Here is a 22,244-nt window from a genome sequence, read left to right on the forward strand (position 1 = left end):
TAAATCAACAATAATTAATAAGTTTATTGCAAAACATTGCATATTTGTAATCATAAATTGCGGTCTTACAATAATATAAAAGACACTGATAAAGAATGTTTCAGGAATTGTTACCTTTGAAGATTTCCAGGAGAAAGGAAGGAATTGAGTCCATCAAAACACGGTGAAATAGTGTAATTCAGTTTTAATGTAGTAGTAAAATACTTTCAAAATGGGAATTTAAAAATTCATGCTATGCGGAAGGTAGCAATATTAATTTTCAAAAAGGAAAAAATTCCTCTCATTTATCTTGGAAAAATTGCCCAATGTTTATATACCGGAAAAGACGCCGAAAGTAAACAATAATAAAAACTAAGAAATGAGCAAATAAAATTTACTATAACATCAATAAGCTTATAAAATTTTTAGTGCAATGCATATTCATTCAGAAAGCTTATAAGGTTTTCAGTTCAAAGTTTATTCATTCCAGTGAACTTTTAGTAGTGGTTACTTTATAATTTAGTTGTTCCTTTATAATTCCATAATCATAAACACCTAAAATAAAATAAATGGATCAAATTTAAAAAAAAAATTAACTTTGATTTCTAATTAAAAATGAAAAGACAATCTAAAAAAGTTCCTTAAACACCACAACTTACCTTTTATGGAATTTTCGAGATTCTTTCCATTATCAAATGATGGATCAATTTCTGCATAGAAATCATCAAACTTGGCATAGTCGTCTAAATAAAAGTTGCAAGGTAAATATACTTTTATAGAACTTAAAATAAATAAGGAAGAAAAAACAAAAGTAAAAAGTTATGTTACCTAATAGCAAGACTAATCAATGAGCGCAGAAACTACGCCAATTTCATTCCAACTAGTATTTTCAGTCACTGAAACAAATTCAAATCCAAATATTATACTTTGAAGCCGATCAGATTGCTCCTTGTTCGCCAGATGTTCAAATTTGTTATTCTTTCCTGCAAGCTGATCGTTCGTTGCTATTCTTGCACTCTTTCTATAAAGCGGATTGTTGAATCCATTCTTCGTTGAGATTGGTTCACTATTTGTCACCGTCGGATGATAACTAAAATTATAATTGCTTCGTTATCTTCTTTTTAATGACTTGCGGTTATTCAGTAATACCAAATAGCTTTAGCAAATTCGGTTAGGTAAAGTGATTTATTCAGGAGTTGACTTCCAGTAAACAGAGTGAATACCCTTGAAAATCTAGTGTCAATACACTTATTCTATGCTAACTCATTTTTTAAGTTAACACTAGATAATGTAGAATTGAAAAGAAGGAAAGGAAAGGTTAATGTGACAGGATTGTAATAGGAAAATTATTGAATTTGGAATATGATAAAAATATTCCGGTATAGATGCAAATGTTTTCATTTTTTGACAAACAGAAGGATAATCGTAAACTCACGTGATAATAGGAATAGTAGGACCACGTTCCTTTACATATTTTCGTCGATAGTAAAAAACAAGAATTAGGAGAATAATCATTATCACATATAGGCCACTAACAATTGAGCTCATAATTACCACTGTAGTGCGCTCTTTCGGTAGATGCTTCAGCTCTTAATTTTTATTAAGAAATATAAATATTAAGTGAAACTGAAATAATATATCTTAGCTTACAGTAACGGCATTTGAAAGTTTTTATACAGTAATATAAATTTTAAATAGATAAACAAAAAAGGTAAAGACTATGATGAAGTAAATTTTTCACTTGAGATTCAATTCCAAATATTACAAGTAGCATTGGGCACCTTATCATAACATTCGTTAAGAGAAATTTGCTTTACCACTGTTTTAGCTTGAAGAGTAAACATTCTAGAAAGGATTACGTTTAGTTACATTAATTTCCTAAATTTTTTGCTCCGTCTTTTCATGCCTCCTCGCATGATCCTTTCAACGAATAGAAAAAAACTTCATACTGGTAGGATCACAGGAAAGATCGTTCTTCTTGCAACAACCGATCACCGGGTTGCAAATATCTTCACCACAGTCGCAAACATGCGCACACTGTTCTCCCCAAAAACCTTCAGGACAGACTGCAAAAGATAATTATTAAATAACTTTTTTTTTCACATTTTAAAGAGATCTATTAAAGAAATGTACTTAAAATTGGTATTTGGCTTGAAAAACATATTTACATATCATAAAGAAATATCTGATCAAATCAAAAAAAGGTTATCAAAACTTACTTTGATCACATTTCGGCCCAGTGAATCCTGGATGACAGACACAATCACCCGTTGTTGCTTGGCATCTCGAGTTTTCCATTTCACAAGAACATCGGAAAACGCAATCTGGACCCCACGAACCTTCAGGACAATACTGATTACACAGATCGCCCATAAGACCTACAGAAATGCTGTTTAGTAAGAAATAAACAGATGAAAAATCCTAATAATTCCAGTATTTCTATCAATAACTTAAAAGCTACCGGCAGCACAATGACAAATACCATTGACTGGATTGCATAACTTGCGATCACTTGCACATCTGCATTCATTTAGGCAATCTGCACCCCATTGATCCATCCCACAGGCTATAAAACATGATTAATGTGACTTAAAACAATAACCAAAGATGTCTCCGACAATCATGCAATATATAAGTAGAGTTACTAACCGAATTTTACAATAATGCAAGTTCAGCATTACATGATTATTTCCGTCAGTAATGCAATAAAAAGATTAGAAATATATCAAGCAATCCAGGAATGCCATTTCAATTTTCGGATTGTTAGATCAAGCACGAGAATCACTCATTAATTTAAAAGTTTGTTTTCTTAAAAGTAGGCATACACTAACTTAATTCACACTTTTCTCCCATGAAGCCAGGTGCACAATGACATTCACCGTCTATCGGATCACATTCACCCTTATTCTTGCATTTGTTGCATGTTTGAGAACAATTCATGCCCCACTTACCGGTCGGACATTCTGAAATAAGCTTTTCAGGTTAATTCTGGTCAAGTCTGAAATCTATAAGATGCATAGAGCGAAAAAAGGAAGTGATAGCAGTTTAGGAGCATAAACTATATACTCAGAGAGTTCCTTTCTCGATTTACAAAATTCTGTATGTTTCACTATTGACCCCTAATACAACATTAGCTGAAAGAAAGTAGTTCTTTTGCACCTGCAATATAAAAGACGGAAGTAATCCCAAATACCTAGATCACATCTCGCACCCGTGAAACCGTGGTAACACTGGCAGCTACCATCGATGCTGTCGCACTCCGCACTTTCCGCACAATTACAATGATTCATGCACTTGTCACCCCACGTTTTAAATGGACAACTTTGCTCACAGAGTACACCACTTCGTCCGGGTGGACACTGTAAACACTCGCCAGTAAATGGATTACATCCATGTTTACAGGCGCACCTCTGCGCACATTTCTCTCCGTAGTAACCAAAAGGACATTCTAAAAAGTATGAGCGAATTAATGATTCAAAATAAAAAAATGACAGAGTTGTTCAGAATTTCAAAGCGATAAACCAAATGGAATTCCAAATTGGCATGCTGGTTAGTAGAGATCAAAGTGATTGGAATGATCTAAACAGGAACATTTTACTTGCTACTTATCACAACAATTGAAAAACAAGATTGTCAAATAAATCAAGTAAAATTTCTTGCAGATCACCACATCCAGACCAATAACTGTTGTACTTATTTTCTTAGTGTAACTAGTCCTCACTGAAACTTTCCTCGGCAATTCATTCAAAGACTGTTTCCAAGAAAAGAAAAAAAAAAAAGAAACAATGTTTAAAACAGAAATTAAAATGAAAGCTCTGAATTAAAAATAAAAAATTGAAATAAAATTTCTGTCCTAAAAAAGCAGTCAGAAAAGGTAAATATTAAAATTTTTGCTCAATATTGGACAGTGAAAGGAAGCCCTCACTTCTGTCACATAAACGGCCAGCATAACCTGGACGACAATCACACTTCCCGGAATCACCCATACAAATTCCATGAACACATGGACATGAATCCAAGCAATTCTCTTTTTCTTCCAAAGGACATAACACTGAGCAATCCGGTCCTGAAAACGATATAATTATTCAAAACCATTTACGAATTAAACTTTAATTTATTTGATATCCTCACATTCTATCACTTCTCAATTTTTTCAAAATTTAAGGATTAAAAACCAACCCGCCCATCCATCTGCGCAACTGCATTCGCCATTTATTGGATCGCATGTGGCGCCATTCCAACATCGGCATTCTTGCGAGCAGTTAATACCATAAAAATCCTAAAAGTTTAATGTACTTGCAGATTCAAAAATGAATTAAACGCTGACTCAAATTGCTCTAAAATGATCTGTTGGTAAAGATAATTTAAAATGACTGAACTGAATCATCTGATACCCTATCGATACTAGCAATATGCATTAATACTAATAATCAATAGTTATTATTCCTTTCATGCATTCAGTGAATAATTAATGAAAAATTAAACTCTAACTTTGCTGCACGGCACATCACAACTTTTTCCGGTCCATCCAGCCGGACAAATGCATGCACCAGTTAACGGATTGCAACCGGCACCATTTTTGCAACTGCATACCCGACATTCTGTATTACCATGACCACCCCAACAAGGCAGATTACACTGTGGTCCTCGCCAACCTGAAATTACTTTACCTTTTATCATAACATTATATTTTTATCAGACAAGTCTAGGTTAAAACCCAATCAATAACACAAACTAGTAGTAGAGGAACTCTGTGTATGTAACATACCAGCGGTGCACTTACAGGTACCAAAACGATGATCGCATGATGCACCATTTTTGCAATTGCATTTCGATTTACAGTCCATACCAAATAAACCTTCAGGACATTTTTCATCACAACTGAAAACATAGGGATTTCTACAAAATGAGCTTGTGCATCTATAATGCCAAAATGATAACTCAATATTTGTAAAAATAATTCAATCAAAACATTTCAATGGCTAAAAAACATGGAAATTTAAAGTTTTGTGATATCGAAATGGACTTGCATGCTTTACCGAATTCCTTGATATCCAGCAGCGCAAATGCATTTTCCAGTTACCGGATTACATTGGGAACCGGTATTTAGGTTACACTCGCATTTTTTCTTGCAATTTTCACCATAATACGATGTCGGACATGGAGAATTACAGCCTGCTCCCGTATAACCAGCACGACAATTGCAGGAACCAATAATTGGATGGCATCTTAAATTAAAATTGAAGTGAAAATATATGAACGGGTAAATAAAATTATAATAAACTCCAGAAAATAAAAGAAAATAAAAATCAGTAGAGAAAAAGAAAGAAGCGAAAAATTGCGCTGATAAACTTAATCTTACAGTTTCGTATTGTTTGGGTTGCATGCACATTCATTTTCACAGTTTGGTCCAAAACGATCAAATGGACAAACTGTAATTTCAAAAAGCAATTGTGCTAGAAGTGGAAATATTGACAAATTAAGAAGGTTTGATTAGTACAAAAAGAAAAATTAGCAGGAAAACAATTAATTTCTCAGGAACTAACCAAAAGAAATGTGGATTAAAATAAATGGAAGTGACTTAAATTTAAAAATAAGGAAAGGTAACACTTTTGAACAATACTTTTGTGATCGCAGCGTTCTCCATGAAATCCTTCTAGACAAATGCATTTCCCACTAATCGGATGGCAACGGGCTTCGTTTACACACTTGCATTTTTGCGCACAATGAAATGAGAATAATTGATGTATGTTAATTAGAAATATGTTAATTAATTGGGAACAGTAATTCAGAGAAATTAATTTAGTATCAAATTATTTTACTATTCGTAACAATTTTCCAGATGAGCGCTAATGGAAATAATTTGAGTTAAATAGTTTTCAGAAGTATCAACTTACGATGACTATTAATTCTGTTCCGTTTGAGAAACATATAACAAAAGAGAAGAAAAGAAAGGGTTGAAAGTTGACGAATCAGATCAACTGACACTGTGTTTACACTATGGAAATAGTAGCAGCTTTAGTTATTCTAGTGAATGATACTTTTTTTCCAAATGTGCCTTCCGGACATGGCTCTTCGCAGTGTTTTCCAGTAAAACCAACACAATGACAATTCCCAGTTACAGGATCACATTCATTTCCATTGTAACAGAAACAGTTTGATGCACAGTCAATACCATAATAACCTTTTTTACATTTGTTTTCACAAAATCGACCCTAAATTCAAAAAGTAATTTTATTTTTTGCATAAATTGAACTATTGACTTAAGTTTTAGCCCAGAATTTCCTGAAAACTAAAATGAAGTTAGATAAAAAACAAGTTAAATTTGATATTAGAACACTTCAATTCTATTTAATCTTTGCAATTACACTGCTATTTCTGAGCCTTTCAAATCAGTAAAATTTACAACAAATAATCACCGAAAATCCTGCAGTGCACATGCAACTGCCATCTTTTTTGTTGCAATATGCGCCATTTTGGCATTTACAGTCATGTATACAGTCAGGTCCATGCTTTCCCTTAATTAAATAGGCTTTATAAAATGTGTGATATCTCATTAAATAGACTGATTTTAAGAAATCATGCAAATTTTATTAAAAATTTGAAATCATTAAGCAGTTCCATATAAATTGAATTAAGTTTCATGAAATTAAACTTTATGAATCATTCATTTGGTCTTTTCATTTTATTAAACTCCAAACTTCTGCATTCATATCATTAAAAAGTTTTACAAAAAATAAAAAACTCTCACTTCCTCACATTCCTCAAGACACAGTGGACCAGAAAATCCAGAAGGACACTTGCATGAGCCATCAACTGAGCTGCAACTACCATTATTTTGACATAAACACAGGAATGCGCAACTTGGACCCCAACGTTTATCATTACATGGTTCCTCGCAGTGTTCACCATGAAAACCTGAAAATCTTAAATGTAAAATTTGTTGATGGCAACTGACATTAATTCAATTCATTATTGATATAATTCTAATTTTGTTAATTATTTCATTTGAAGCTTGGTAGTTGTCATAGAGGAAAAAATTAACATAACAAATACCAGAAGGGCAATGGCAGATGCCGGTAATAGGATCGCAAGAAGCTCCGCGATTACATTCACATTTCAAAGAACAGGATGGACCCCAGAATCCTGATGGGCAGGCTGCAAAGCGAATCATGGTGAGTGTGATGAAAGCAGCAATAAATATAATAAAGTTTTATATTTCAAAAAATATCGTAGATTGAAATCTCAAATTCAGAATTCCCATCTTTTTTTTATAGATGAAATTTTTTAGAATTCAAACCTATCGAGCATGTAGGACCACCAAAACCAGAATTACATGTACAATTATTTGGTGCTGTACAGATACCTTTATAGCATGGTGGATCACATATAGCTACAATAATCACTGTTACACACATAATTGAGAGACACAAAAGTATTTGATATGTGATTTCCTAAGCAATGTGATACGTAATCTAAAATAGTGATACGTGCTCTATACCAATGCGACGTCACCAGTAAGCGACTGACTCTCTTGACATAAGATTCATCAGGTAGAAGAGCAAGGCTTATCAGATTCGACTTCATCAGAAAGTGTGGATACTTCACGTAGATTAATTATGATCATCAGTACTTTACTTGATCCTCGTATTTTCCCATATTTGTTTTTCATTATTTTGTTATTGCAATATCTTTTGAGAATTCTTAAAGAGAAAAAATAATATTATTCTTTAAGGAAACTTACGAATGCACGTGTTATTGGTAGTTTTTTTATAGCCATCACAACATCGTTTTACATATTCTACTACAATTCTTGGCACATGTCGATGAGATATTTTTTCATCATACCTAATTAATTAGAACAAAAATATTTGAATGCCTATTCAGATTTAATTAGAACAGTCTTGTTAACCCAAAATATTCCTATTTGTAAATTGGAAAAAAAAATTACAACAATTGTATGATTTGTGATAGGAAAATTTTGGAATGTCATAAAAAATTAAATATAATTTGAACTGTGATTTGCACTTATCCAATCTTTAAATGTCGCTGGTTTTTGAAAATATTTTATTCTTTAGATTGAAAGAAAAGTCATGACAGAAGCCTTCAAATTTATAAAAAATTTTAAGCCAAATGTCCAACTGATCTTTAAATTTGCAACATTATATCTTTAAGGTTCAAGTCCATGTTGTCTCATAATTTAGAAAAACTTAAAATAATTGTCTTCATTTTTTCATTATTCTTAAAATTCGATGTTTTGGTAAATTTATGAGAAATTAAAAGAAGTATCCGAATTGAACTATTTATTTAGTAAATTTAAGTAATCCACAGATAATATTTACCTAATATCATTACAATTGAAACCTTTGTTAGTATCACCACACCAAACTTTCGTCCTGTGTGGTATCTTGTGAACATATTCCTCCAATTGAAGTAATTCTTTTCTAGAATTGTTTTCACAATCATTTTTTTCTCTTTCAGGAAAATCACGTGCATTAAGTAAGCGGAAAATATTCCTAATCCAAAAAATATATCTATCTGCATGTAAATTGAAAGAAAAATTTTCAATAATTCAATGTTTTATGGTGTCCAAGGCACAAAAAGCAAACATATGTATTAAAGAAATGAATTTGAAGGATTTTCAACGATCACACATAAATAGATTAATAAATTGACGGAAAATTTGAGAAGTTAACTTACTCTACAGGTACTACGCATACATTATCTCCAGTTGGTTCATTACAGTGAACCAGTTTGGTGAAACTTGCTACAGCAATAGGGAATAATTTAAGTAAGTAATGCATGGCCTGATTACTGAAAACAAACAACGTGAAATATTTATAAGTTGTAGAAATTTGCAAAAATATCGAACGGATCAAGTCAAAACAATAATGAATTACAATTACTTATAGTAATGATAAGGGCTTATCTGCTTCTTAAATTAATTGTTGGTTCAACCCAATGCCGATAAAATTATTTCAATTAAATGACACATAATAAAATCCATTATCAATATCAATTTGTTTTTGTGAAACAAAGTGTATCGCTTCTATTGATCTACTTATTCATGAGTTTTAGCCTTTTAAAATATTCTGATAAAGGAATGAAAGCTAGAGCCCATAAACTTCTCGTCAATAAGAACAAAAATGCAATGAATGGGCAAATGTCACAAGTTCCTTTTCCGTCATTTAATTATGGTTCTGCTCTAATTTATGGTGCAGTCTGAACGGAGCTAGATTATCAATGTCTTCAAGAAGCATTTCCGGAAATGAATTATTCCAACAGAATGCAACAAATTCATCAGCAGAGTGATACTGAGTTACAATAGAATTGGAGTAAATAAATTGAAGGCAATTGTGAAACGGAAAGGATACAATTTTTTATTTGTTGGGCGGATCAAATTGGGACAGGCACGAATTTAATCGCTCTGTTCATTCTCGTTGTCTTTGCTACCCTTAGTTAGGTGAAAGGTTATTATTCTTAGTCAAGTGAAAATCTTTGAATAATTCTTCAGAAAATAAAAGTAAGATGTGACAAATTTCTAATGAGAAAATATTCTGATCAAAGCACGAGTTTTACTAATTTTTCTTCTGATTTATTCCACTTATCTAATAAAAATAAATGCATCCAATACATGTGCATTGTCATGCAATTTCCCACACAAAAAGTAAAATCATTTATTCGTAAAAACACCATAATATTGCGAAGAGTTATTTTCCCATTACCCTCCATTATTATTAAAATAGTGGATATAAGCGATGCGAACTATTTTAATATAAATTCAGTTAAAAGTATTAATGAATAGAGAATAATTGGAAGATAATTGATTCCTTTTACAGTAATTCTAATTTCCTTTTTAAATCACAGATACAATGAAGATGAAATTTAATTTCAGGACAGTGTACTGATTCGATGATGACACCACATAATCACATTGACTAGATGATATTCTATAATGATACTATAAATGCATCGCATAATGTTTTTTCACTGGCAACCAAGGATTTTAAAAGAAGTGAAACTATAAGACAGAAACTATTTGCCGAATTACCGGATTGTTCGCATTCAGTTCGGTGGGAAAAATTTCTCCGAGTGCTGATTCATTGTTCAATTTAACATCAATGAAATTAGCAGAAAAAAAGTATTTCAGTTGTTTTCTGCGGTTATGAGACAATAAGTGGATCTTCAATTCCGACTTCTCAGTTCCATTCAACATCAGATCTTTTCTTTCCAAATTAGCTTTGACAAATTCATTACCAGCAAATCATGAAACTGTAAAAGTAGCGTCCAATGAATAGTAGTAACGATTTTTTTCTACAGCAAACTGGTATTTCAGTTCTTTTCTGCTGTTTTTATAAGGGCTTCGAGATCTTCGTTCTTTATTTGTCAGTGAATGGAACAATGAGTCGATCTTCAATCATTATGAATAGCGCCTTTACAATGCAGTCTGCAATGTACCAAAGATTGCTGCACAATTTGCATATTGTTAATGTGGCAGGCAGTCTGTAGCATGCACAACATCTACGTACAAATCCTTTTATCTCATTTCCTTTTTGAATTGCATTTTTTTTCAGTCACTCATTATATTACAATCACTGATTATATTATCATAGCAAACTGATAGATCACAACTCAAAAATGCTTCAGTAGAATAGCAAACTCTCACTTCATCAATTTAAAAATTATTCAACAATGTGAACCAATGCGTTTTTTAGACAAAAAAGGAAATGTAAGTTGACCAAGTTCGTTAATATTAAATTTGAGATATATGACTATAGATGAATTATTTCAAAACAAAATCAATATATTTAAGAGAATTCTCCTAAATAAATTCAACCTAGTCTTATCTGGTCCTGAATAGTACTACACTCACACACTTATTTCTAAAAAACCATGAAAGTTCTTCCAACGAGTTTTATCCAAATTTTGAGAAACCGTAAATTTCCAACAGTTGTATAAACGAAAAAACGAAAAATATTCAAAGAAATAAATGATACTCATCCGAATCAACGATGGACATGAAAATTACAGATAAACACAGTTTGCTATTCCAAAAAAGCGCAACTGGATGAGCAACAGTGTGGAAAATCAGTTGAACTCCCTCTCCGGTTAGTGCTTCTCATTCCAGTTCAAATCAAAAATGACTGACTGCCTCATATTCTGCAAACTAAATAAAGCTACAATTAAACCCCTATACCAGTAATAAGGATACAGATGAAAACCACATGATTTTTAGGCTGTAGTAAGACGATTAACACTACGTCAAAATCCCTATATATTTTTTCTTCATTCCACATTTAGGAACTCATTAAAAATTTTTGAAAAAAAAAAAAAAAAACCCCAACAATTTTCTTAGAAAAAAAACAAAAATATCAAATGTTTGCAAAATGTATACTGCATTTTCCCCTATTTTAATGTATTTTTTTTAGAATTTGATAGAAATAAAGTGATTGAATGGACAAAAAAACTGATAAACCAATAACCTAAAATTTTCTCGAGATACCGGAAAAAATGCGCAACAAATCGCATGAATCAAAAAAGGAGCGAAACTGAAAGCTTTTTTGCTCAAAATTAGAGAAACACAACAAAAACTTGAAATTTTATGCAGATTTGAAATTACATGCACAGAAAATCTTTTCAGTTAAGTTGCTTCTTCAAATCTTTTCAAGCAGTTATTTCAAATAAACTTAAAGGAAGACTGAATCATGATTACCAATCAGTATATTATCTACAAAAAAAGAAAAAAAAAAAGACTTCAAAGCATGCAACACCAATAAAATTCAAAGCTAAAACATGAATGACTCACGTGGTTGCAATATTCTACGCTCAGAACATCAAACACCTTCACATTATATTCATCCAACAATCCACTTAATATCATGAATAGTTTGGTTTATCAAAAAAAAAAACACTTTTTTTTCTTGTGTTAAATGTAAATAGTAGCACGAGATGTTTCCACGGCAATTGTAAAAAAATATTCATGAATAAATTTAAATTCTTTATTCCCAATCAATTTACTTAATAGCTTCATCAGTTGTTGTTTTGAAACACTTATGATCCGTTCAACTGAATTTATTACAGCAGTACTCATTGAAGAGATATGAAGTGGAATTCCTTTTTCTGTAGTAAAAAGTAATGCTGGCTTGTTCTACATATTTTCACATTTTATTATTTTATAATGTACTACCATATTAAGCTCTCTGCTATATTATTTGTTTTCTTTTATAATTCATTAAACATAAAGTCTACTATATTTCCATGACGATTTTTAGCACCACATGTAATACTGCTGCTTTTTATAGTGTTATATCAATATAGAGTGAATTGATAATTAACATCAAAATTAACATCATCCTTTCCTACCCCTCATATATATCCGAAACTTTTTTCGTAGTTTCGATCCTATCAAAATTCAAGGATTATTTACCTCTTTTAATATTGTTGAGAGTTTTCCAAATTTCATAATATGCCTCTAACTTTAAATGCCTACTAATTATTATGCATTTTGAATCGTGCAAAGTCAATTAGCCATGAGTTAGGAAGGTTAGGAAAGGTGTAAAGATGAAAATAAAAGCTTTGACAAGTGTAGATGTGCAAAGTAAAGAAAAGGAAGTATATAGACTGATACATTTCACTATTCTATATTGGTTTAATCAACATAAACATAACACAACAGTTTCAAGTCCCGCATAATGAAATCTTCTAATTTTCAACGCAGTTTTTAACAACTCTCTAGAAATCAGTAATCAGAAAGCAAAATGACTCAGAGAGCGGCTAGTAATTTAGAGCATCATCTGATAAAATAAAAGACAAATTAAAAAGTTCAGAAATCTTGTTGAGATCGAACCGATTTGGATAGGTAATATGAAATGCCAATCACTGAAAAAAACTGATTTTGCACCCCGATAAATTATAATAGTAAACATAAAACCAACTTTTGTTTGTAGAAATAATTTACTATACTTTAGGTCAACGTCTCTATCGGATTAATGCTAAAGAGAAAAGCTATTATTGACTTTTAAAGAGAAATAAAATTTCAACTTTTTCCTATGGTCACATATTTGAAACGAACCTGAACTGTGGGTGCTTGTGCGGTACGTCGCATTGATGGAGTCCGCCGCCACAACGTAGATTCCCTACTACTACGCTGCGTGTATTCGCCATCAGCAAGAACTTGTCGTGGAACCGACGAACCATGGAATTCAATTTCGAACTAAAAAGCTATTATTGACTTGAGTGATTTACACTGAGTGATTTACTATCACCAGAAAAAAACTACTGACCTTAGTTGCACAAACGAAGCAAGCAGTAACAAGTTTAGCAATTTCATTCATCAAATTCTTCGTCTCTTGTATCACTGAATCAACCTGCACAGAAAAAGTTATTCGTCTAGGGAAGTAACTTCAATTAAATATGTCTTACCAAGTATGATCAAATAATCTCAAAAGACAATCTAAACTACTAAAATCAAAAGGCGAAAAAAAAAAAATAGACCAGATGGTTTAATCAGTGACTGTTTAATGATCCAATTATGTAACTAAATATTCAGGACCGTTAGAAAAAATGATCGAAATCTAAATACTGTTGAAAGCAAATGCACTTTTATTATTGTGATAATTGGCTAACAGTAATAACATATATAAGTTACTTTGGAAAATGTTGCTGGTTTACCAACTGTTGGACTTTTTACAAGTACTTGCAGCTGCTGACAATGTATAGGTATCTTTTCCAGAATTGTTGAAAGATCGTTTTTCTCAGCACTTCCAGGTACCTGAAGTCATGAATTATAATATGCTGAAAGGATAATACAGTACTTATTAAAAACAATATTATCGAGATTATTATTAATATTATTACTATTACCATTATTATTATTAATTACTATTTTACTACAACTTATTATTATTATTATTACTATCATTATCTATTATCATTGTTATTATTATTACGTTGATTTCCCTCCAAAAATTAATAAAACCAAAACAATACCTCATAAGAAAATTCTCGGACCGTTTTATACATTTTGTTAGCTTGTTCTGCAAAAAATTCTGCCTGTGTGAAAAGGTCATGTGTTGTTTTCAGTGGTCCGTCGCCTCGAGTGAAAAGATACATATTGTAAGCCATTGATGACATTGCTTTGGCACGCTTCACAATATCATTTTCCGCATATTCATCCCATTTTTCTGCTTCTGCATCAACTTCGGAAGTCAGGAGTTTCATCTCCAAGCCAACTTTCGCAATTTTTTGTTGATCCTGAAAGCGGTTGAAATTTAGCATTGAAATCCTGAATACCATTGGGATATTCTTCTAATGAGCTGTATTTTTTATTCTCATTAATTAAGAATAGCTAAAATGATCGAAGCTATTAGGACAATGAAACTTCTGATGGTGGCTGCTCCAATTAGTATAACTTAATAAGCTATTTTATTTCTTATTTCTAGCTTACTCGATTCCAAGTTTACCATTATAAATCGGCACTATTTAAATTCTTTTATGAAAAATATTGAATGGATTAACTGTGTTTTGCGTCATATGCGTCATATTCTATTCTCATATAGATCGATTGTTTGGAGCAACTTACTTCCACATCAAGCGTAATCGGCTTCGTTGGCTTTTGGGTCGTCCCATGTTTCTGAAAACGAATCAATCACCTGTAAAATGCGATCAATCAATGCGAGCTGGTTGAAGCAACCATTTCTCGAACAATTTTCAGCTCAACTTTAACAGCAGCATTGGTCTTTCGGTTAGGCAAGAGCTTAGCCAACATTAAGGTTTACCTATCAACCAAAATAAAAACACTTCCTGTAGTATATACCTAATCAACAACTTATGAATCACCATATATTAACGATTCTTTTTATTAGACAATATTTAGTAGGCTAGTGGTAGTTAGCTGTATGTATAGTAGCGGCCTGCCCAAAAATTGTAATAGTTTTAATTATTACAAATATGGAACGAACGCCATACAAAGGAGTGTTACTCAACTCTATAGTACCGAAGATAGTTGTCTGATTCAATTTTTTAGCTTTTCTGTTCAAACCCTAATAGATCAAACACAATACTTTTATTCCAATATTTTTGATTATATATTTTAGTCATTTTTACATGCACCACATAAATCATAGCATACAGTAATTTAAGCGCAGAAAACACGACTATGAAAGGATTTGGGGAAATAGCTAAACTACACATAGCTAAAAGTTAGAACAGATTAAACGTCACCTTTCCGGATTGAGAAGTTCCAGATCACGTTATATAAAAGTTTCAGATGCAGTAAGATCACAACTGTTGATCTCAGTTTTTGGATTCAATTTTTTTATCTCGTATTCAGTACCAGACGTTAACAATCATGTTTCGAGCATTCGAACCAATAGTAATAAGTTTTTCAAAATTTTTGAAAATAAAGAATTCGAAGTCTGATACAGCTAACAATCATACCACCAAATAATCACAAAGCTCATGCAAATCACTTCACAATACTTATCAATACCAGTATCTATCAGACCTTGATGATAAAACATTTACAGCTCTCATAAAATTCTGACGGGAGGGGAGGAGGGGGAGAGGAAAGAGAAGAGATGAAAATTTAATGATTAATGATTAAGTGATTCATAAAGGCAGCAATCTAATGATTAATGATTAAGTGACAACGAACTGTTAGATATGCGCACAAACAGATACTGCCTTTCTCCTTCTTAAAGAGGATTTATAACAGGATTAAATGTGCATACAACAATCCTTACGTGAAAGGAAAAAATTTTCAGTACTAGAATTGGATATTTAAAGGGAAAAGAACTTGTAAAATGAAATATTCCATAATCTTCATATAAATTTGAAATCTAAAATATCTAAAAAGTAAACAACTAAATAATGGCAGAAATATAAACACTTAAACAGAAATGAGAAATCTGCAGATTTAAGTTTCAAAATCCGCAGATTTTTCATTCCTATTCAAATGCTTGGTCTAATTTTAAATCTGTAAATTAAGAGAAGTTTAATGTTTTAAAATAATAAAATAGTGTAAAGTGAAATTAAAGAACAAGTGAAAGAGTAAGTGACAACCACAATAAGCACCCGATGCAAATTTGATAAAAAACATAATCATAATCACTGATATGTTAACAAAATTTGATAAACATACAATTTTCACAACGATGCACAAAAAAGGTAAAAACTCATGCAGAACCAAAAGTTTGTTGACAAGACCATCACACACCAGAAAATAAAATCCAAAAATCCTGCAGACCAAATTTCACTTTTAAAATAACTACAACTATAACTTTTTTAAAGCCACTTAATAGTACTTTATTCTATGTTCAGGAAGAGGTGGAGGTAGTGGATCACGAATATGCACCTCACTCACTTCATCCTGTAAAGCATCTAGCATGTACTGATAATTAGCACCCACGATAAAAGACTTGTTTGTGTTTGATACTGAAATACTCGACGAACAACTAGTGTTTTCAAAGAGTTGACAGAATTGTTCTGGTGGTTCTGTAGCACCCTTCAAATGTCTGATAAGCACTAAACCATCAGAGTAAAGTTGGCCTTCTAATTGTGGATGAGAGGATGTTACACATTTTGGAAAGGAAAGATTAGATGAACGGTCGGAAGATGGTGATGAAGTGGCAGACAAAAATGGTATACAGTCATTTCGATGGCTACCTATAGTCGACTGACTTACCCCTGGCCTAGGCAGCGACATATAAGCTTGTTTCTCCGCTGCTAAACGACCGCTTGCTGCTGCATCTGTTTCTTTGGCTAATCTCGACAAATCATTAACACACTGTGCCCATGTGTCACAAAAAACTTCCACATTCTCTCGTGCTATACGTGATGATGGATGTATACACAACGTGCGACCAGCCAACAATGTCTTCAAATCATAATTATTTAAACGATTGAATCCTTCGAGATATTTTGCATTTGCGAAGAAATGCATCCCAACTGAAGTATAAAATAATTCTAATTTTTAAAATAGTATTGTGGAAATAGATTAAAACGAACCAGCGGAGCAAGAGATCGTAAGTTCCGTTCTGCGTGGCCTGTAGCAACATGTAAACCATCCGTTAACGATACATGATGTAACAGTCGACACACCCAAATTAAAATTCATTATGCAAGCTTCTCAGGCAACACAATTATGTAAATCTAATTTATTTATAGAAAGAAACTAAAACAGTCTAAGACCAGTGCGTCGAGATGTTATAGCCTAACAGATACTTATGTTAAATAAATTTCGTAGCTATGATCATTTTAGAGCGACGATTTAATAATCAGAATAAGTGACTTCCTAGTCAAAAGACAAATGAGATAAACATGAAAGTTACTTCCTGTATATGTTCTGAATGCTCTCGAAATTCTTCAAAAAATTTTTCAACACCATCAATATCACCCGACACAGAACATGCTTTTATGGATGACAAAATTACTTGGTCTTCATTGGTACGTAATACTTCCGACATCTAAAAAACAATAAAGGAAATAATATATATAATATTATGTATGACAATAAAATTAATGAAAATTTGAACTAAAAATACTTGCTTGTTCCATTGCCACAATTTGCAGCTGTTTCTTCAGGTCCTTCAGTCTTCGAGTAAGCCTCTCAACACTTACTTCGATACTTTCATTCCTTAGAGGTTCATCAGCAACCTAATTTGATCATATTAAAATAATGCTTAAAGCACTTAAAAACATTTAGGAAAATGATAAATACTGAAGTACTAAAAAAGACTAGAAAACAACATAAGACCGTATGTAACCATATTTTCTTTATTCGCATGAAGCCAATTCATATAACATAATTGGTTAAAATGTTAATGGTATATACGGTATATACGATTATCTGCCAAAAAATTTGAGATTGAGATCCTTAAACGAACTATTTGACAAACCATTTGACAATGAAAATAACTTACATCAGGCTGTATAAGATTTGTCAATTCAAAACGACATTCTTCCAAGAAATCCAAAATCTGCTCCCGATGATGATGCGGTGTATAGGCTGAGTCGGTAAAATCCTGAGTCATTTCACATAAAGAATCCAGAGCGCTTATTAATCGTTCCCTTGTACCAGTTCCAATATTACATGTCATTCTTACCATTTCCAACATTTCCTAAAAAGAAGAACAGAAAACTTTTATCACCTTCAAAATATGATGACTGAAATCAAAGCGTTTGTGAATAAAATATTAACATTTACAAAGAAAATCATTAACTTCGGAAATATATAATCGACTGTTATAGCTAAAAAACAGTAAATACCATTAACCGCCTAATAGCTGCATTGGCAGTTAGTTGCATTCCAATATCTAAAACTTCTTCACTAGAGGGTGATGTAAAATGTGATGCATCAAAGTGCAATACACCATCAGAAACGCAAAGTGCGATCAACTGAAGGGCCAAACGCATCTGAAAATAACTTATACAAACATTCGTTATTATATCCACACCACGTACATTAAAATATTCCTAAAGCTTTACCAATAATCACAGCATTTCGGACTTAAATTTTTTTTTTTTTTGTTTTAATACCATGAAAATTAGACATTTCAAAAAAGAACCTGCTGAAAAACTCCATTTCGACACTGCCGTGCACTATCGCTATCTGGATGTCTTAAAAGCGTTTTATTTGAAGTTAACAGCAGCATCGTCAACCGTTCCAGCATCGTACGAGCTACAACCATTTGTCCACGCCGTTTCTCACTTTTTAAATCATTCTGCCGATCACCTGAGCGATGAGCCAAATCAACCATATCACCACCAAATTCGGTAAAAATTTTTACAAAATCTGTGAAATTAGTTGTATTTTCTAATTTCACCAGTGAATATGCTATCTGTAATAAATCAAACATAAAAAAAAAAAAAAAAATAGAACTGCATCTCTCACTAATATTTCGCAATTTCAAGATAAGAAAGCTTGGAATTTTGCTTCTCCAAAATCTTTGAAAAGATATCGAATTTCTACAAAAATAATGTTAGAGTGATATTTCGGAAAAATCTAATATTGGACATGAAAATTAAAGTCTAAGTTTCCACCTTATCTTCAGATCTAAGAATATGTTTGACAAGAACACGATCTGCTAACAAAAGAACTCGTGTTACAGAAGTTAGGAGCTGTCGTGCAGCTCGCACAAGAACAGATTTATCAATAGCAATACCCGAATCATCCGTTAAACAACCATTTAAATTTGCTATTGAAGCTCCTGCAAGCTGATCATAAATTCAGTATGCAACCATGTTCCAATAAATTTTAAAGTTATTCTGCTTATCGTTAAATGCTTTTAAAATAAAATGAAAGATTCCATTATTGTGCAATATTTCTAAATGCCATCTAAGCAATAGGTATATTAAAAAAGAAATCTACCAGTGAAAAATTCAAGACAAACACTAACTGTTAGCTAGGCAAAAAGTTCTTTAAATTGCTACCTGCGAGTCGGGCTTCGTGACATGCATCATACATTTCCGGTTGTACATCTGGATTTTCATCGGCAATCGTTTCGCCGACCACTACAAAACGTTCAATAGCTGCTTCTACTGCTGATCCTATCTAAAAAACATAAAATTATCTTCTGAAATAAAAAAATTATACAAAAATCACTGTATCGAATTAAAAATGTAGACAAACTGAAAGGGGTATTGATGAGCTATGAGCTATTTAATCCCTGGATTCAAATTTTTCATTGAAACAGTCTCTCATATATTGTCAACAGGACTTCATTTTGGAATCACAGTATAGGGCTAAAGAAATCATCTACTTTCAGAGCTGAGCGAACAGCTTTCTCGGATCGTTTTTTACCACTTGACAAATAACCCTCCTTGAAATTCACGAGCGTTGTTATCTGAAAAAAACACCCCTTTAGCAATTTCGAAAAGGAGAAAACAAACAGCTGTCTACATGATAATTTTAGATTGTATTTTACAATGAATACATGCTGGAATGGAAAAGATCAAAGTACTAACAGGCTTGGAGAATGTTCAAATCACTTACAATTTTGGTCATTAATGTATTATGTTAGCTTCTTTAAGGAAGGATTACCTATAGAAAATAAGACTTAAATACTCTTTGCTTCTGCAATTTACTATTAACTAGCAATTATCATTTTTTGAATTTAAGTATTGCAGCAATGAAGTAATACATTTACCTTAACCGAAATTCATAAACTATCCTAATTAGGATGGTGTAATAATTTAAGGAAATCCTTCAGAACCCGTGAATCAGTTGATAGAAATAGCAGCCGTTCTGTTAAGTAGATAATATTATAGTAAATGAACTTGTACCTGAGTAACAAGCGGGACAAGAGTCTGCTCTATTGATTTCGTTTTGATTTCAAGGCTATGTGGATCGAAAGCACATGATGTATTTACTGCACCATTTACCAGCGTACTATTCATGGTTCTTGACTTTGTTCACAAACGCACCAGCTTCCAACGCCACTTTGAACGTTACATATGTCACCTAGCTAAGGCTTACTAGATGCATACATATACAACAGTCAAACCTTGCTACTGAAAGTAATGAATAATATTAGACTCACAGGAAAAATCACACGAGAAACTCTCCTACGATTTTTCTGTGATTCTCCTCTCTGCTCTAGTTTTGGATAAAAAAATCCAAAGTCATAAGTTACAAATCGAAAGTAACAAATGAATGTCATACTAAACGGAGTCAAGATAGACATTTTCCAGTTTTGAATAAGAAAACCCACAAGTAATATACTGCTGATTACACCAGAGAAAAATTGAGCATTGAACTGACCACAATTAGAGAAGAATTAAACATCAAATTACAATGTAACTGATAATCCATATTAATTCCCCCTCTCCCCTCCATTTGGGACATAATTCATTCAGTTATATAATAACTTTGCTTTCGTACACAACAAAAAATAAATGAACAAATAAGGAAATAAATGGATTGCATAGAACAGTCTCTCGGGATGATATGAAAGGTGACCCCGAGATGACCCCAAGGTATCACAAATATCAACAGTTGTTCAGCACCATTTACTGGATGAGAATAAAAGGGAGGGAAGCTATGTCTATCTATCTTCTTCGTTCTTTCCGCTTCCTTTTTTTCTTTTCAGCTCTCTCATCCAATAATTCGTTTCTCAGATGGAACTAACACACCTTTCTTTCTCTTACAAATCGAAAAAATTCGACGAATTCTCTAAGGTTTCTTCTGGTCACTCAGCTATTGTGACCTTCCAATGACCGATAACTTGTAATCTTATTGGTCACAGCTATACTTTGTATTTGAACAATAGATGTTGCGTAGAGTGGACTCACTAAAAAACATTAGTATGTATCGTAAGGGTATGACCTTTCACCGCAGTTATGCTCCTCTGAACTGCTGTAAGATTAAAGTCCTCTGAAAATGTCCTATCCAGTGTACTATTAAAGGGAGATAAAATTCTATTCAGGAGCAGCCATCTCTCAATCTCATAAACGACATCTCTTCTACAAGTAATTTAAGTGACAGTTATATATTTCTGTCATTTGTTAATACTTTTTTAAATACCCACACAGACCGATTTATTCCAACGTTTACTTTTGAAATTACTGCACATTTTACGGCATATAACTTTTTTTTTCTCATCCTTATTAGTCAGCCATGATAATCACTACTTACAAATATCTGAACAATGTTTCATAAGATGCGGTCTTATCGTTTGTTCTTCTTTGAATTCATTAAGAGAAGAGTGTAGGAATTTCACGGAAGCAAAATGAAATATTCCTAAATTAATTGACCAAAAAACTATTATCATTTTATCTGGACAAATCCTATCTAATATTCATGGGACATAATAATAAGCGATGGGAAAGTGGTAAAATGCTAAGGTACTGTACTGCTAGCAAGTAAGAACTGAATATGGTTTAAAATTCTTCTACCAAACAAATCAGTTACAAATGAAATAATTTAAAGAAGTAATCGGCTTGGATGGGATCAGTAACTCATTCGAGATAAGATACTTTTTCTTCAGCTAATCAGTGCACATTTCAGGAATAATCCTGGTAAATAATGATCTTCTCGGTCTTCTCAGTTAACAGTATGATCGCCGATTTCTCCATTCAGTAATTCTTGAATTGACTTTCAATACAAATTTAGAAACGTTTGGTAGAATATATCTGTCATATTCTATTAAAATATTAGAGAAAATAAGTGTTTTAAAACAAGTATTTTTTTATAGAGAGAAATCGATGGAATGTTTACAACAATGTTTAGTTTTGTTTTTGCTGAAGAGAATATATGAAAGGAAGTG

At 32.3% G+C, this 22,244-nt stretch overlaps 2 protein-coding genes across 2 annotated transcripts; both read right to left on the reverse strand.

Moving 5' to 3' along the window:
- Positions 1-460: 460 nt before the first annotated feature.
- On the reverse strand, positions 461-8,783 carry Bma-ced-1 (Uncharacterized protein; the record flags this gene model as incomplete). Its single annotated transcript, XM_043080259.1, has 23 exons — positions 461-534; positions 639-722; positions 906-1,069; positions 1,415-1,568; positions 1,929-2,045; positions 2,199-2,357; positions 2,441-2,545; positions 2,811-2,942; positions 3,173-3,427; positions 3,905-4,045; positions 4,159-4,258; positions 4,471-4,634; positions 4,748-4,860; positions 5,019-5,207; positions 5,342-5,411; positions 6,047-6,194; positions 6,399-6,497; positions 6,731-6,897; positions 7,036-7,137; positions 7,280-7,372; positions 7,724-7,827; positions 8,322-8,423; positions 8,680-8,783. 23 exons carry the CDS (start codon positions 8,781-8,783, stop codon positions 461-463), a joined length of 2,940 nt encoding a protein of 979 aa, XP_042936193.1.
- Positions 8,784-12,855: 4,072 nt separating this feature from the next.
- Positions 12,856-20,376, reverse strand: Bma-ctn-1 (Uncharacterized protein; the record flags this gene model as incomplete). Its single annotated transcript, XM_043080260.1, has 17 exons — positions 12,856-12,858; positions 13,052-13,192; positions 13,263-13,346; positions 13,628-13,750; positions 13,969-14,232; positions 14,561-14,611; positions 16,664-16,855; positions 16,987-17,077; positions 17,299-17,444; positions 17,527-17,634; positions 17,901-18,098; positions 18,247-18,393; positions 18,546-18,818; positions 19,021-19,187; positions 19,411-19,531; positions 19,740-19,823; positions 20,263-20,376. The coding sequence occupies 17 exons, from the start codon at positions 20,374-20,376 to the stop codon at positions 12,856-12,858; spliced, it is 2,307 nt and encodes a 768-aa protein (XP_042936194.1).
- Between the last annotated feature and the right edge of the window lie 1,868 nt (positions 20,377-22,244).

This window comes from Brugia malayi (assembly GCF_000002995.4).
Source record: "Brugia malayi strain FR3 genome assembly, contig: Bm_v4_Chr3_scaffold_001, whole genome shotgun sequence".
NCBI classification, from domain to species: domain Eukaryota; kingdom Metazoa; phylum Nematoda; class Chromadorea; order Rhabditida; family Onchocercidae; genus Brugia; species Brugia malayi.